General features: G+C 36.6%; 1 protein-coding gene across 1 annotated transcript in view; it reads left to right on the top strand.

Annotated features, from left to right (window-relative positions):
- tyw1 (tRNA-yW synthesizing protein 1 homolog (S. cerevisiae)) overlaps positions 1-18819 on the top strand; it is a 76272-nt gene that overhangs the window by 15564 nt on the left and 41889 nt on the right. The window contains exons 8-11 of the mRNA XM_067365876.1: positions 1205-1337; positions 11052-11104; positions 11189-11307; positions 13855-13964. Coding sequence (XP_067221977.1) covers positions 1205-1337; positions 11052-11104; positions 11189-11307; positions 13855-13964 — 415 coding nt within the window. The remainder of the gene's footprint in view (positions 1-1204; positions 1338-11051; positions 11105-11188; positions 11308-13854; positions 13965-18819) is intronic.

Raw genomic sequence — 18819 nt, 5'->3', positions numbered from 1 at the left:
AACCAGACTCTGTCTGACCTTTTTAGTGTGGAAAAAATTGCAAATACTGACATATGTACTTGGGATGAAATATGAAATAGTAACATTTAGGGAAAAGAAGCAGGAACTATAAGTCAGACTTGATTTCCAGCTGATTGTATATTCTGGAATGTGTGCAGCCTGGAATCGCAATAGTTTAATGCAGTCTGTTCACATAAGAGCGTTTCAGTCTTGAAGGTCAGTGATGGTAGTGCAAGACCTTCATCGGTGTGGCTCATCAGAACCATATGACTGTAAGTGTCATTTCTGTTTAAATCCTCCCATTGGTGCCATCATTTTCAAAGCAGCATCTGTTTCCTAGCCTTTGATGAAATTGGTTTCATAAATCAATTACAGTTCAATATGAAATTAAGCTCTGTGGAGATTTTAAGTTTGTGTTATGACAAATGGAAAACCTCCTTTGTTCCCCAAACCTTTGTTCCCCAAAATATTGCTCCCCAAAATATTGCATCTTTAAGGCCTGTTTCACACTGGATGCGTAAGCAGGGTGTATTTTGGCGACAATGTTAACCCATTAGAGCATTCACACTGAACGCAGAGGCGGCACGGCAGTGCCACGATTGTTTCGCAGCAGAGTCCATTTTTGCTGTGCTGCTCGCTCTGAATTAAAACCACAGTGTATTGTTTTTCGTCAAAATAGTTAACATGAAAAATAACTAATTTCACCATAACATCATTCAATGACAGAATCAAACTTAATCAGATATGGGACAAATTCAGCTGTAGCTGTTTCCATGCAAGGTTGCAAAATTCACTTGGAAAATTGGAATATCGCATAAAACATTTGCAAATAAAGCAGCGTTTCCATCCCATGTGTTCAAGAGAACAAAATCATCACTTCATTTGAAACTGGCACAATATATCAGTAATAAAAATGGAAGTTGCTGCAATTGGGCTCTTTTTTTTCCTCCATCATAAATAAGTTGCGTCTGGGCTGCCTTACTTGATCATATGTCTCTGAGTTATGCACATTAGTAAGCATACAGAATAAATTAAGTGTTAATTTGATCACTTTATTTGTTACATACATTTTGAATAATATTTTGAGAAGGTTAAGCATCATTTTGTTCAACTGATGCGCCGCCATTGGTTGTATAATTATGAATGAGTTTTTTTCCCCAGTATGTGACTCTGTCTTTTTTTCTTTGTGATGTATGTGCTTCAGAGGATGGAGGGAGATGAAGATGAGTCCCAGAGGGTGAAGCTGTCAAAGCAGAATGGAATGAGAAAGAGCGAGTCAGAGGAGGAGCGGAGAGAGATGATCACTCCTGCCTTGAGAGATGCTCTGACTAAACAAGGTACAGCATGACCTTAACCCGCCTGTGTTATTCACTCACGCATAGAAAGATGTCTGTGACAGAAATGAAAAGTTGTTATAGAGCGGATATCTGCACACAAGTACATACTCGCTTTTTTCATCAATGTGCTTTGCTTAATGAAAATTTGAATGTCCTTGTACATTCACTGTTCATGTTATATTTACAGCTTACAATTATTTTTTATATTCTGTGAAGAAAGTGCACATGTAATACTCGCCACTGTAATGTTAATGTAATTGAAGTGCCATTATTTCCTTTTCCTGTCGTTTGGCACGTAGCCTGAGTTTGTGTTCATAGCTTTTAGCTTGCAAAGCCCTCTTTAACGTCCTATTAAACAATTTCACTGCATACGTACAATTTCACTTCCACCTTTGCTATAAAAATTGACATTTTATCATGTTGCACTACCGTTCAAAAGTTTGGGGTCAGTACATTTTTTTTTTTTTTTTTTAAAGAAATGAATAAAAGGATACAACAATTTATCAAGTGACAAAAGATTTATATTCCAAATAAATGCTGTTCTTTTGAACTTTGTATTTATGAAAGAAAGTATGATGGTTTCTATTAAACATAACTGTTTCTTGAGCAGAAGATCTGCATATTAGAATGATTTTTGGAGGATCATGTGACACTGAAGACTGGAGTAATGGCTGCTGTGATTTCATGTCCATATCAGATGTCTGCAAGACTATGCACTAATGTTCAAAACTTACGGTTAGGGTTTGTTCAGATCCCTAACCTTAATTATTAGCAATTGTAATAGTGCTCCACCACTAACTCATCTCTCGTTATTTATTAAAGTTATTAAAATAAACTAGCTCTGCAAGATCGTCAGCTATCAATTTAAATAAGCTTCTGTATCAGTTTAAGCACACAAGTGCCTCACTAGCTGTGTTTCCATTAACCTTCATATTGCGCAAATTAAAATTGCAAATTAAAAATGCGCCTAATATCGCAAAAAAAGTTTTTACACTCGTGGCAATTCGAAAAGGAAATATTTTGCAAAACTGCAATGGAAATTTATTTATTAATGGCAATAACATGTCACCTGGCATATGTAAAAGTCGATCATTCTTTAAAGGTGCCTTAGAATCAAAAATTGAATTTTGTTATTCAACTATGCAGAAGTAGAGTTCAGTACATGGAAAAGACATACGCTGAGTTTCAAACTCCATTGTTTCCTCCTTCTAATATAAATCTCATTTGTTTAAAAGACCTCCGGAAAACAGGCGAATCTCAACATAACACCGACTGTTACGTAACAGTCGGGATCATTAATATGTATAACCCCAATATTTGCATATGCCAGCCCATGTTCAAGGCATTACACAAGGGCAGCCAGTATTAATGTCTGGATCTGTGCACAGCTGAATCATCAGACTAGGTAAGCAAGCAAGAAAAATAGCACAAAATGGTCCATGATTAAATGATATTTTTAGTGATATTTGTAAATTGTCTTTCTAAATGTTTCGTTAGCATGTTTCTAATGTACTGTTAAATGTGGTTAAAGTTACCATAGTTTATTACTGTATTCGCAGAGACAAGAGCCGTCGCTATTTTAATTTTTAAACACTTGCAGTCTGTATAATTCATAAACGCAACTTCATTCTTTGTAAATCTCTCCATTAGCCGTTAGCCACCAGAGCATATAGCCTCAAACTCATTCAGAATCAAATATAAACATCCAAATAAATACTATACTCACAGGAATCGATGCATGCAGCATGAATGACGAACATCTTGTAAAGATCCATTTGAGGGTTATATTAGCTGTGTGAACTTTGTTTATGCACTGTATAACTGCACTTATAGTCGAGAGCTCTGAAGGGCAGGGAGCGAGAGATTTAAAGGGGCCGCGTAGCTTGAATCAGTGCATAGTTAATGATGCCCCAAAATAGGCAGTTAAAAAAATTAATTAAAAAAAATCTATGGGGTATTTTGAGCTGAAACTTCAGACACATTCAGGGGACACCTTAGACTTATATTACATCTTGTGAAAAGACGTTCTATGGCACCTTTAAAGATAGTGCGGTATGTTTGAACAGAATACAAGACAGAGTTCTTTATTAAACTCATTAAAGACAAAAGAATTATGGCAATACTGGATTCTAAACAACAAAGAAATATCACAATTTATCAAGATAGGAGGGAGAAACACCCAGAAACACCTCAAACGTGGCCTCTCCCAAGTATAAGGGACTTTCCTTGCCATTAATGCTTAGATAACACACCGATGTCTTCTTCGATTAAACATAATGGCTAGTGCAGTGGCTGCGGTATACTTATATATATGGTATACTTGTACTGCGGTATACTTATACTTAACATCCGTTGCCATGATTTTTTTTAATGACTTACCGCAAGAAGAAAGGATTGCCTTTTAGTTTCGCAGTAGTTTTTATTGACATTTAGAAAATATCGCAAAGGTTTTGTGGAAATCTCTAATGGAAACCCGGCTACTGTTTACTGTTGTGTCCCATTTCCCTGATGATGGACAGTTGTTTTCTGCTTTCCCAGCTGCTTTAATTGAATATGTCTGAGATGTTGTTTTTTTTTAATCTATCAAAAAAATTGGATGCCAGGGCCCTGATGGTAATTAGGTCCTTGGCACTGACAGAGTGTCACCCTGTTATTGTAAACCTAGTTTCATTTATGATTATTTCTCACACTTTGACAGTTTTTGCTTTCCGTAAGCGTTTTCTCACGTTTGTTATTAATAAACTGGCTGCGGAGCTGCAAGTTTTCTCCTATTGTGCACTACAAATTTCACCCCCGTCGTCTGGTTTCTGATGGAGCCTCTGATGGTTTGACTGTGTCTAACGGAGCTTAATGATGCAGTAAAGCCCAATTACTCCTCTCCTGCTGCTGGAGTTCCCTTGAGTTTCTAGCTCCACACCTTTCATTAGCACAACCTGCCTCCAGCCGCATACACATACTGCACACCAGAGGCTGGCCGGCACTCACATTTCCACTAAGGTTGTGTGTACTACCAATCAGTGTCCACAGAGCTTGCGGCAGTGTGCAACATCTCTGAGCATGTTGTTATGTTAACATGCTTGATGTAGCAAACTCTCAATCAATGGAGACCAAGATATCTCTACAGTATGAGACATTCCTTGAGTGTATTGGGGGAATTTCACCCAACCTGTCTAGAATGTGTCCAGGTCATTTCTTACCCAAAATGTATAAGGAACAAATCAGTTGTTTCAGTACAGCTTTTTTTTTTTTTTATCATATTATTTATATATTATGAATCATATAATAGGTTTTTATTTACATATTACAGCTTAAGACTATTTAAATTGTGAATTTCTTGATATTCCAACTTTTCCATTTTATTTTGGAAGGAAATATAACCTAGACATTTCATCATGAGATTCATCCTAAATGGAGTGATGTCTCGGTAGTTTGTTTTTGCACGTTGAGTTGTGTATAAATGTGTATAATTTAGCTGATCTTGCCTGCAGTCTAGAGAGTTCTGATGTGAGATTATATAACACTCATTTCCTGAGGGGCTGACTGGTAACCTCCTCTCGCCCGCTGTTATTTTTGCTCTTTTAATGATAAACTGAAATGATTCCCTCCGGCATTATTAGCAATGATTTAAAAATGAATGAGGGAGAGAGCAAAAGAACTTTGAGATTGCTTTAAGTCACTTCTTTTAACAGCAGAATAATTACAGCAGCTAGAGCAGAAAAAGAGGGCAAATGTGTTTGGTCAGAGTGATGGAGGATGGTGTAATTTTTTTTTATTTTTATTTTTTTCGTCTCTCGATTTAAAGCCTTGAAATTTCTCTTTATTCACCTCGCGCCATAAATAACAGCTTGAAATGAAAACCTGAGGTAATGAAACTAAAATCATCCCATAGCAGTGCATTGATCTTGTGAAGTCTCTCCCAAGAAGGCTAAACTGTGAGGAAATTCTGCATATCCAGTGACTGGCAGACTCTCCATGCATTGTGCCCTTGTTTAATTTGGTCAACCTTGATAGATAAAACTTATTTAGAATGGTCAGAACTCATCTTCATGACTATATTGTCACAAGTCTATCCCCAAATTTGAATAGAAATTGTTGTAGGTGTTGCACAATGCTCAGTATACTAACTCAAAATTAACCCCGTTTACTATAACACACTCCCCGTCTTATGCACGTTATTTCAAAGAAAATGTTTTTCTTCACCAAAATGTAGTTCATTTGCCTCAAACAACTGTGCTGATGGGTTAAATATCTTCCATTTAACCAAAAAATGATTTAGTCATTTGTTTTAGGCTGTTGTTGTAGATAATGAACCCTTAAAGGGTTAGTTCACCCAAAAATGAAAATTATCATTGTCATTAATGACTCATCCTCATGTCGTTCCAAACCCGTAAGACCTCCGTTCATCTTCGGAACACAGTTTAAGATATTTTAGATTTGGTTCATCAGAGGGTCAGTTAGAAGTTTTTGAAGCATCTAAAAAAAAATGTATTTTAGATGCTTCAAAAACTTCTAACTAACCCACTGATGTCACATGGACTACTTTGATGATGTTTTTATTACCTTTCTGGACATGGACAGTATACCGTACCTACATTTTCAATGGAACTATACCTTTAAGAACTTGCCAGTAGTTTAATTAGTATTTTAATGAAGCTTAATTTCTGTAGTGATTACAGCAGTGCTTTTGGAGAAAAATGTATTGCTGTGGTAAGTCTAAACATGTCTCCATGTTACATCACCACTTCTGTTCTAATCGTATATTGCTGGGGTCAGTTCAAACTGTCAATTTTGCTGCTTTGATTCATAACTTTGTTTCAACTTGTTGATGGCATCACTCAGAAATGTTCAAAGGCATCTATTGTCGTATTTTACATTTATTAAAATGTCTTTTTATATGTAACCAGGGCTTGACATTAACAACCTCCAAATGCGGGTGGATTTCCCCTCACTCACTTGTTTCATTTGCTACAGATGAATATTGTTGGTGTTACAGGGCTTGAATTTGGGATTGCACGTATTGTGCATAATTGTCCCTTCACAAAGACCCGCCCCCCTTAGTTACTGTTGCTTTGTCCGACAAGCCATGGTGCCATCACACCACATGCAGTGAAAAATACATAGTGGAGCAAAGAGGACACTGAAAACATGTCGACAGACAAGACAGAGCAGGTTACTTATGATATTAAACGAAGTCCCAGCTTTCAAACGGTGTAGTTTTTTTTTTTTTTTTTTTTTTTTTTTAAGAAATTCAAACAATAAAAAAACATTTTGTGGGTCTTTAATGTGTCGTGACCATGGTCGTGATAGATTGCTGTAGCGCCTCAGCTCAAACGGCTCTTAAAACTGTTTCAAGTGCAGAAAGACGTCAGTGTACACCATTTTTCAAGTTTAAATCCACCGAGGTTAATCTTCTAACTCCTGACTGCTTTGTTGGACAAAATGGTGGATTTGGCGTTCTGATTGGTTAGATCGCTTGTCAATCAAACTCCCTGCGAAGGGTCAATTTCACTCATTCCCACAGATTTTGTGCTCACACTTAAAGTGTGCGCACATAAAGCCACCTCTCAGTACTAAATTGAGTTATTTTCCCCTGCTTATTGCACTTAAACTGTTAAATACACACAAAATCATGACAAAGTATTCACGTAAACATGGTCAGTTATGTTTCTGTTGAGAAAGAAAACCCATGTGTAACAGTATAATGGATCTGTGCATCACATCTTAAAGTGACAGCAGCCTAATGTACCTTCTGCCTAATTATGAGAAATTAAAAATCTATATGGCAGTTCTTCCCCGTGGTATCATTGTCAAAATTGTTGCTAGTAACTTTGGAAAACCACCAGCCACAGTGGCTGGTGAGCAAAAAGTTAATGTCAACCCCTGTATGTAACTAATTATCGCTGGTTATTCATGAGTTATATTTTGGTGCAACTAAGTTAAAGTATTAATTTAGAGCAAAACTCTTAAAATTTTTAACTGTTTATTTCAGCATTTTATGTATAATTGCCTGTTTGCTCAAAATAATACAATAAATGAAGAAAAATGCTTGGTTTTAAACCATTTCAAATTCATTATAAATGCTAAACACTACATCAAATCTGATGAAAAGCCTGGAAAGTATAATCATTTTAGCTTTATCACCTGGCCATAAACAGGCTCACATGATGTGTCACTAATATGTTAGTGCTTCACAGTTTCCATGCACATGAATTCTCATGATGTGAAGAATCAGCATGTCTCGGCTTTCAGCTACGCAAATACATAGCGTTCACAGCTAAAACCAAACCTGCTCTCTGATCCCGGCTCCATCCAAACAGATGCGGTTCTTCCAAGAGAGACGAGCGAACACCTCCCCTACATCCTCTGCCCCAGCGAGCTATTTGCAGACATAAAAGACAAGAACATGTGTTTGATGTAGAGTTTAGCTAATAAACATGGGAGAGAGACTCAAGATTGGGATCATTACTAGGGAGTGTCTTTCCTACTGCTTTTCGTACCACTTACACTCCTTTATGCATGTAGAGAGAAATTGTGAAAGAGAAAAAGGGAGGAATAAGTCACCAAAAATTTACATTGTTTACTTGCGTTTTTTTCATTCTTTCATCAAACAAAAGTGGATGGTAATTTATTAAAAGCTAGTCCTTATAGTCTTGAGACAAATATAATGTCAAACCATTTTTTTGGTAGATATTTGGTGAATATTGACTTATTAAGGTCTGTATGCATCACAAATGGTGACAATTAAAATTTTTGGGTGAACTATCAATGCAGTGCTAAGTGGTTTTTGGGAGAGGTTTGGTTCTCCTCCAGCAGGAAGTCTTGTTTAGATGTGATGTGAACTCTAACAGCCCTTTCAGCACAGAGCGATTCCTTTATATTCTGCAGTTTTATTAAGACTGCTATGGGGAGTGATGGTTGCCCCAGTGATGGCCCTTACATGTGGATTAAAGTCTAAATCGAGTCAGATTCCCCAAAGGGAACACTGTGCAGTCGTGGGAGAGTGTGGCTATGGACCTTAGAAATGGGCAGACTTCAGATGCTTAACAGGAAATGCTCAGGCTTAAGCACATTTGGCCTTCCAGCCTGTTTAGATGTATTGAGGAGCTTTGTTGGAAAATTTCCTGCATTTCTCCTGCTCCTGAGCAAACTGTAAAAAAATGGAAATCTTTGTGTTACTACAGGGTATACATTATAAATTCACCTTTTTTCTCTCTCTCTTTTTAGGCTCCCTATTTCATTGCCATCTATAACACTAAATGTGTGAAGTACTGCTGTTTTAAACTACTGTACTGTATCAAAGACTATAGAATAACACAAGACGCATCACTCGTATTGTTTTGAATGGGAGAAAGTGTAACGCGCAATACGGCGGAATAAGTCCCGCCTTCTAAATAAGAGCCATTCGCCGACTGGTAAAGTCATCGCGTCACTTCAGCGGCCGTTAGAATCACCGGTTTCTATAGAAACAGACGCGCGCCTCCGAAGAGATGCGCATTTAGGTCTGCGCATCCGCATTAGCTTGATCCAGCCTGAAATTTTTTTTTTTTTTTTTTTTGTCATGATTCGAGCGTTTAGAAACTAAATGTATGAGCCGGTTGCTGTTAGATTTCATTGGTGATTTCAAATATGAAATTTAATCGTAAGGTTGGTCGAACAGTTTTGGAGAATTTGATGTTTCCCCATTCAAAGAGATTGCATGATGCCCGAGACGTGTTTCAAAGATGGTCGCCGAGTGAAATGACTTGTCTTAAACGGACTTTGGCTACGTTCACACTGCAGGCTGAAACGACCCAATTCCGATTTTTTTTTTTTTTTTTTTTTTTTTTTTTGCCCCATGCGACCTGTATCTGATCTTTTCATGACAGTCTGAACGACACAGATCCGATCTTTTCAAATGTGACCCAGGCCACTTGGGTATGTGGTCCTGAATCCGATACGTATCCGATCTTTTGAAATGCGACCTCCGTCTGAACGGCCAGGCCACATGTATCCGACCCGTACGTCATTGATACGCTACAAATGTCATAATTGTGCGTTGAAGTAGGCGGGAACGAGAAGATAAACAAAAACCATGGCGGACGATGCTGCTGAGACCAGTCAATGGAAGGGAAGCGAGGTCACAGATTTAATTAATATTTGGGGTGACAGCTCTATTCAGGCCAAACTCGAGGGCTCTTATCGGAACCGGGCGGTTTACGATAACATTTCCAGCGGAATGGCCGAGCGTGGTTACAGACGATCCTGGCTCCAATGTCAGCGAAAAATAAAAAGCCTCCGATCCAAATACAAGGAGGTTAAAGACTGGAACAAACGAAGTGGCCGTCTACTTCCGCAAACAACGAGTGACGTCGTTGACCGTTGCATACTCTTCTGCGCATGCGGGTCACTTCTGGGTCATTTCACGTTCACACAGGAGATCACAAAAGGTCGCATTTAATTGAAAATGTGAACGGCCTTGCAAAAAAATCTAATTTTTTCAAAAAATCGGAATTGAGCATTAAGCCCTGCAGTGTGAACGTAGCCTTTGACTGTACCCTGTTTGCAGATTAGGTTTTGAATATGTTTGGGCATTGTAGAAATTGCTCTGATATTCACATAGTAGTAGGGTTGTCAAACGATTAATCAAGATTAACACAAATTTATGTATATATTTAAGAGAAATGTTATTTATGTACTATGTATATATATGTGTATGTATATATATGTGTATGTATATATATGTGTATGTATATATATGTGTATGTATGTATATGTGTATGTATGTATATGTGTATGTATGTATATGTATATATGTGTATATGTATATGTATATGTATATGTATATATATGTATATGTATATATATGTATATGTATATATATGTATATGTATGTATATGTGTATATATATATATGTATATATATGTATATGTATGTATATATATATATGTATATGTATGTATATATATATATGTATATGTATGTATATATGTGTATATGTATTAATATATGTATAATGTATATGTATGTATATATGTATGTATATGTGTGTAAAAACAAAAATAAATAAATATACTTGTAAATATTTCTCAAATACATACATAAATTTGTGTGTATTTATATATACATAATAATTATACACAGTACTCACACATATATTAGGCAAACTCAAACTTTTATTTTGTATGTGAATAATCGCAATTAATCGTTTGACAGCCCTACATAGTAGTACAAATTATGCACATCATTCACATTATAGTACAAATAAAATAATAATAAAAAAAAAAAAAAAAAATCCTGCATTCCAGATATTTCCAATGTAATGCACATTTGTGTCTGAAAATAGTTTTGGTGTTTTAAAAGAAAAGAAAGGAAAGAAAGAAAGAAAGAAAAATAATTATTTTGAAAAGTCTCTTATTCTTATCAAGGCTGCATTTTATTGATCAAAATACTTAATGTAAAATACACTTTAAAATATCTGTTTTCTATTTTAATATATTTTCAAGTTTTATTTATATTATGACTTCATTACTCCAGTTTTCATTGTCACATGATCCTTCAGAAATCATTCTAATATGTTGATTTGTTGCTCAAGAAACATTTATTATTATCAATGTTGAAACAGTTGCTGCTTAATATTTTTGTGGAAACCGTGATCCACTCAATCAGTACTCAGAAAGCTTGCTAATCTCTACGTGCCTTGTTTCCATCTTTCCTTTCTTTGTTGTGGTCTGTAGGGTATAAACTAATAGGAAGTCACTCAGGGGTAAAACTGTGTCGTTGGACTAAGGTAGGTTGTTTCCTCCTATTGATTTGTTTCCAGGCAGGAACAGATTTTCTTTGTATAAATTAAACAAATGTTGCATTTTGTTAGTCAATGCTGAGAGGGAGAGGAGGCTGCTATAAACACACCTTCTACGGGATTGAATCACATCGATGTATGGAGACCACGCCGAGCCTGGCCTGTGCCAACAAATGTGTTTTCTGCTGGAGGTAGGAGAAGGTTTTTTTTGTTTGTTTGTTTTTTTTAATTAAAAATAAAAATATCATTATATTTATTCCATGATATGCACTTAAAAAATGAATACTGAATTAAATGATCTAAAATCGTATTGCTCATATTTAGGTTTCAACAAACCCAGAACCCTAAGTATTAAATATTTGGTGTGTAACTCCAAAATTAAAAAAAAAAACTACTACATGCATTTACACAGTAAGCGCATTGTAATCAAATGATTCATTTGAATGTTTTTACACACCTGGCTACGTGAGACTACATTGTACCTAACAAGTACTTTTTTGACGCAAGTACTTAGTACTTACAGAGACCTGATATAAAGTGGGACAAAAAAAAATTGGAGGTAAAGGTTAAAAAGTCTTTCTTTTTAAACTGTACTTCAAAATATCAATGTGAGAGATGCCTGAGCAAACAGCTGTGATGTCCATCTGAATGAATTGTAAGTGCAATGGTAGATGCAGCACTGCTGATTCATAGTGACACTTGTGGAAAGAAGGTAGTATATAATATTCCTGTCATTGGCTGTGAGGTTTTATGTGGGGGTGAGGTGGGGGGCTGTCAAAGAGCATCAGCGCACCTCCTCTGAAGAGTGCATCTGGGATGATTTCCACTATGTGTAACCCTTAGTTGCCTTACGGTACAGCACAGCTTAAAGCTGCTCGCTGACAGAGATGGACTTGATTTAAGGAGCGTTACACAAACATCCACCCATAAACTTCCAGGACACTGTGTCATGTCCTACAGCTCTGGGACAGGACATACTGGGACAGCCTCCAATACACAAAACCCAACTTCTGTGTTTGTAGTTTGAGCTGCTCTGTCAGATTAACGCAGCAGATTGAGGGCGTCTCAGACCTGCTGTTGAGTAAATCTGTCATTTCCCATCCAATTTTCTCATTAAATCAGCTGATTTTGAGGCATTATGGGGTATTATGAAGAAAAATCATCGTCTTGAGATGTCAGTGAAATCTATTTTTATGCCCTTCTGTATGAGTGGTGTATCGGATTTAGTTGTTGGCGTTGTGGGTTGTTGCGCTAATAAAATTTTTAATTCGTTTCATTGCCACTTGCTGTGCATATCCTCAAATGCCACACAGTTAATGACATAATGCAAATAAATGTGCTGAAAAGTTTCAAAATGCAAAAGTCGTTTAGTCCTCCGCTTTCATGGAATGTGATGGAAATATTGAACTTCGCATAAGGGGAGTAATTTGGTTAAAAGTGGCACTCGAAATGATGAGTCTGAAGAGCCCTCTTCATGTGGATGGGCTGGATCATTTAGGTGGTATTGCCTGAAACTGAGCAAAGGCATTAGAGGAAAAGCTCTTAAACATTGACTTTTCAGCCCAGAAGACCATCTTGATAAAGGCAAGAGGGCAAAAAGATCGTCTGTTGATTGTTAATGCTGCTTTTTTAAAGTTTTCTTTCTTTTTCTTCTGACATGTTTCAGTTCCCCAAGCATACCCATATATGCTTGGGGAACTTAATATAATTTAAAAAAAAATTGTTATTACTCAGACATGTTTTGGTTCACAAAATATATATACACATTTTTTTTATAATAGAAAATATATTTTATATTAGAAAATATAATAGTGTTTTTATAATAGAAACTTTTTAATGAAATGAATGGATGACAATGGCCTGATTTAAGTTTATTTATCAATCTATTGATCTATCTTTTTTTTATATAATGTTTTTACTCAGACAATATTTAGGTTTTCCAATCCTACCCACATGATGGCATTTATTTATTTACTTTGATTCTGTTTCTATGTTGCCCTGGACAACAAAACCAGTCATAAGGGTCAACTTTTTGAAATTAAGATTTATAACTTATTTGAAGAAAAAAAAAAAAAAAAAAAATCTAAATATTGAGATATAAATCACCTTTAAAGTTAGCAATGCATATCCACTCACAATTTTTTTTTTTTTTTATACATTTGCAGTAGGAAATTAAAAAAATATATCTTCATGGAACATGATCTCACTTAATATCCTAATGATTTTTTGGCATAAAAGAAAAATTGATCATTTTGACCCATACAATTCTACATATAAATCCGTGCTACTTTGTGGTCCAGGGTCACACATAAGCTAAACTAAAAGATAAACTATTTTTATTATTTTTAATAAACTAAAAACCTGGAAAAAACAATCTGCTTGTGGGCTAGTTGTTCAGACAACCCTCTGACTAGTCAATTTTAAAAATGTAGTTTTGCACATCCTCATAATAGGATTTAACTGTACCCCTGGTGAAATGAAGGAATATGCCGTCACATCCAGCGTTTTCACATCTCCTGTTGCTATTTACGGCAGGGGAAGGAAGTAAAGCCACATTGCCTGGCATTTATGCCCTTTTATGTGATGTGAGAGCTGTTGAAAGGGTCACAGGATGCTAATTTGCGGGCAGTGGGGGTGCAGGTGTTGTTCTCAGGGGAATGAGACTGCGGTGTACGACGTGTAATGCTGTGATGGTGCCGTGCTGACAGGAGCTGTCCTCTCTCATTCTCTCTGAACAGACACCACACCAACCCAGTGGGTACTGAGTGGCGCTGGAAAATGGACCCGGCCGAGAAGATCATTCAGGAGGCCGTGGAGAACCACAAGAACATGATTCGGCAATTCCGAGGTAATGGCTCCCGGGGTGCCACTGTCTGTTACCTTTAGCTAACCTCTCCTGCTGCCTTTAAAAACACTAATTGGCCATGCTGTATTTTCCATTGCATCTAACCTCACACCAAGTTTGATGTGAATAAATGACAAAAGTTGTCTGTGCACCAAATCCAACGTGAATTTTCTGGTCTGTGTTAGTTTTTGTTGTACAAGTGAAAGTATACTCCTGAAATCTTGTAGTGCCAAAAACCTGAGCAGAAAATTCACACCTGCTGTTAATAGGCCTTTACACTGTAATTGTACAGAAATAACTTTTTGTTTTATTTAAATCCTTTTTCGCAGAGGCACATATCCAGTTGGAAGGTATTCAAACATTGTGTGACATAACACTGTTGATGTCTTTACACTCTGAAAAAACTCCCGGTTTCAGAGATTGTCAAACAGACACTGGGGTATTTTTAGCCGTCACTACGGTTTGCAGAAGGCAGTAACAGGACATGCTCTAAGTGCAGTTCGACTGGGTCTAATTTATTCATTTGCACCCTGTCACTTTCTTCACCATCTGCTGCATCAGATCAGTAGTGGATCCATCAGCTTTCAGCAGCATTAAGGAGACTGGGTTTGTGGCTGGATTAGTCTGACAGGCCGAGATCAGATGGAAAGAGTGTCTAGTGGAGACTTAATTTGTAAAGCAACAGTTGAGACTTTATTTACTTCTGTTGCAGATAATTCCCAATACAGCATTGCATACATAAGTATTTAGGGGACATGGACTCAGTTCTGTTTTGTTTTGAGAGTGCGTTGGTTGGTAAAGTGAGAAATTCTTTAGCTCTATTTGGATGGAATCAATCAACCATGGTTAAAAACAATGGAGCAAATTATTTAGTGTTTTTATTTCAGCTCAGGCATTCTTTGAGAAATCTAATTATGTCTGGATTGGAATGCCTGCAACTGTGGTATTTTATGTTGGTACAAAACTTTATTTATTTTGACCTTGATCAAATACCATAACTGAAGCTAAATTTGCATTTGCTATAGTTGAATTGCCTTCATATGCCAGAATATTAATCTTCATTAGGAGTTTAGAACTTTAGAACATTAGTTATTTTAGAATATAATCGCATATATGCATGCTCTTTATTTTAATGGTTTTTGTGATTCATACATACAGATGATAAGAACTTCCGATACTTAAATTTCTTGAACTTCAGTTGAGGTCGCAAGCAGGATGCAGAATTGTCATTTGAGTTCAAGGAATTAGAATTTAAAGGTGCCCTAGAATTAAAAATTGAATTTATCTTGGCATAGTTAAATAACAAGAGTTCAGTACATGGAAATGACATACGGTGAGTCTCAAACTCCATTGTTTCCTCCTTCTTATATAAATCTCATTTGTTTAAAAGACCTCCGAAGAACAGGTGAATCTCAACATAACACAGACTGTTACATAACAGCCGGGATCATTAATATGTACGACCCCAATATTTGCATATGCCAGCCCAATGAGCCCATGATCGAGGCATTACACAAGGGCAGCCAGTAACGTCTGGATCTGTGCACAGCTGAATCATCAGACTAGGTAAGCAAGCAAGAACAATAGCGAAAAATGGCAGATGGAGCAATAATAACTGACATGATCTATGATATCATGATATTTTTAGTGATATTTGTAAATTGTCTTTCTAAATGTTTCGTTAGCATGTTGCTAATGTACTGTTAAATGTGGTTAAAGTTACCATCGTTTCTTACTGTATTCACAGAGACAAGAGCCGTCGTTATTTTCATTTTTAAACACTTGCAGTCTGTATAATGCATAAACACAACTTCATTCTTTATAAATCTCTACAACAGTGTAGCATTAGCCGTTAGCCACGGAGCACAGCCTCAAACTCATTCAGAATCAAAAGTAAACACCCAAATAAATACAATACTCACATAATCCGACGCATACATGCAGTATGCATGACGAACACTTTGTAAAGATCAATTTTGATGGGTTATATTAGCTGTGTAAACTGTTTTTATGCTGTTCAAGGCAAGCGTGAGCTCTGGGGGAGGGGGGCCGCAACCTATATATCGGTGCATAGTTAATGATGCCCCAAAATAGGCAGTTAAAAAAATGAATTTTAAAAAATCTATGGGGTATTTTGAGCTGAAACTTCACAGACATATTCAGGGGACACCTTAGACTTATACTACATCTTGTAAAAAAACGTTTGATGGCACCTTTAAATAAGAAATTCATGTAACTGCTGTAAGTTCAGTTTTTAATTGCAATAATACAGCTCATTAACTGAAAGTGAGCAAATTCCCAAACCATGACTGATAAATTGCTTTGGATGAAAACATCAGCTAAATGACAAATTAGTAACTTAAGTAGTGGGATGAATCATGCTTTTGAAATGTTACTGCCTATGGAAATCATCTCTGTTTTGATGGCAAGTTGTTTGTCATTTAGGTCCAATATGGCAGAAAATGGTGTCCTCTACTCTTAGTACTATTTTTGCAATTACATACCAATACTGTCATAAAACTTTCTAATGCCAGCAAATTTCCTCCTCCCTCCAATATGTGCCTGTTGGGACATAACCCATTCCTGTCTCTCATTCCTCATCTCCACAATCAGGTGACGTCAACTCGTAATGAGTTGTTATTTCACTGCCAGATCCAGAGTTCAACTTCCATCTCAGTTCTTTGGTAGACATCTGGATCAGGCTTTTTTTTTTTTAGGATTAAGGGGGCACACCAGATGGGTTTTCAAGAACCTTAAGATGGGAACTAAATCCTTTTGCTCCTTTTCTTAGCGTTTGAAGCAATTCCCTTAAAATCGCTGGTTTTGTTTTACCACACTGCCATCATACTCCAGAATATGGGGTGATTTGAAGACTGTTTAATGTTTTTTTTCCTTCGTCTGCAGTAGTCTGAAAAATTAATCAGAGATGTCTAGCGTAGATGGCTACAAAACAGATCTGCAGCTAAGAGAGGGAATTTTCTGATGATATCTGCTGGAAATGTTATTAGGTGGAGTGGTACAGACCCAAAAGTCAGTGTGATTTGATTTTATCATTCGTAAATTAAGGTTTCAGCTTTTTTTAAACTTAAGACATCTGTCTTTGACATCTGTACTCAAAGCAGAAGATCAAACTTTTGTATTTTTCTGAAATGAACATTGCTCATGGTCTACTGTTCTGGTTGAATTGTTTTTCAAAAATCTAATAATGTTTCTGTCGATCAACTTGTTTTTTTTTTATGTTCAAGTTTCGAGAAATGAACAGGGAATGTTTTGATAAAGCAGTACATCATTTTTCATCTAAAGATTAGCACTTTTGATGCATCTGAACCAGAGAAATCGAGGCTCCTGATGGAGACTACTGTAGATTTCGTTCCAGTTTCTGAGTTGGTGCCAGATGTGTGCGTGCAAGTTTGTGTGTTGCACCACCTCCGCATCGTCGTCTTGGTCTCAGCTTCCTCTCTGGCTTGGTGGCGCAGTTGACATTTTAGCAGTGACATCACTGCTCGGTGTAGCAGAAGTAAGCCATGATGACCCAGGGCTGAGTAAACAAACGCACTAACAAGTGAACAGGGAGAACGGATGAAAGGCCAGGAAGCATGCTGTGCCGAGGGTACAGAGCACAAAAAAATGGAGCCAGACTCCTCAGATATCAAGAAAGAGAGAAGAAAATGTTTGGCTACTAGAACTTAGATTATTGCCAGACTGATTAGAATACAGTTTGGTAATAGTCTTTTCTTGGCAAGATTAATAATTTCAAGATTGCTTGCAGTCCTCTGTCCATTTTTTATTTTCTTTTTGTATTTATTTTTATTCCCCGTGGGTTCATTTTATTTTATTTTATTATTAAAATGTTTTGTCAAAATGTTGAATTTATGGCCAGTTTTCTCCCTCTCTTTGGTCTTAATTATATGGGTAGTTTGTGTTGACAAGTATAAGAATACAGTTTAACCATTTCTCCCATTTTAATTTGCAGAGACAACTTTAAGATATTTTTTGATCTGTTGATTTTGCTCAAAAAAGTAAACACTGTGACTCACTCAGTGGTAAAAACTTTGCCATTTGAGCAACTCGACCTGAAGTGTGTTTCCCAGAAGCATTGTTAGGAAACTAAGTTTCACTGTTACCAATATAGTTCAGCGATTCTGTGATTCATGAAACCATAGTTCCAAAAAGCAAAGTTGTGTGGTTTGAACTGTATCTCTCAGCCTGTGCATAGAATCAGCGTTTATTGTAAGTATGACCTGTACTGTAAGCCAGAAAGCATCTTAACGTCACATATACCCTGAAAAGCGTTACATATCCACATACATACATATCCACCTTTTTCCTGAGTAAACGAAGAGCACCAGCATGAGGAATTCCAACATTTTGTCAAAATGGGGTAAAAAGAGAGTCTGAATTAACTAAACAGAAACTTTTTGAACAGGATTAATCTGTGATGATGTTGGCTGCTACATAAGCACCAGCGAATCTGAAGAGAATGTCCATATACAGTGCTGTATTCCTTGCATTTTATGCTAGACTGGCAAGAGAAAACAATAGATTTTTTATTTTTTTTTAAATTTTAACTGCCTATTTTGGGGCATAATTAGAAATGAGCCGATTCAGGGTGTGTGGCCCTTTAATTCTCGTGCTCCACGCCCCAAGAGCTCGCGCTTGCCTTAAACAACATAAAACAAGTTCAAACAGCTAATATAACCCTCAAAATGGATCTTTACAAAGTGTTCGTCATGCAGCATGTCTAATGATGTTTACATTTGATTCTGAATGAGTTTGAGGTTATGCTCCGTGGCTAACGGCTAATTCTACACTGTTGGAGAGATTTATAAAGAATTAAGTTGTTTATTAATTATACAGA

Source organism: Chanodichthys erythropterus, chromosome 17 (genome assembly GCF_024489055.1).
Source record: "Chanodichthys erythropterus isolate Z2021 chromosome 17, ASM2448905v1, whole genome shotgun sequence".
NCBI lineage: Eukaryota > Metazoa > Chordata > Actinopteri > Cypriniformes > Xenocyprididae > Chanodichthys > Chanodichthys erythropterus.
This window is presented reverse-complemented; position numbering and strand designations above follow the sequence as displayed.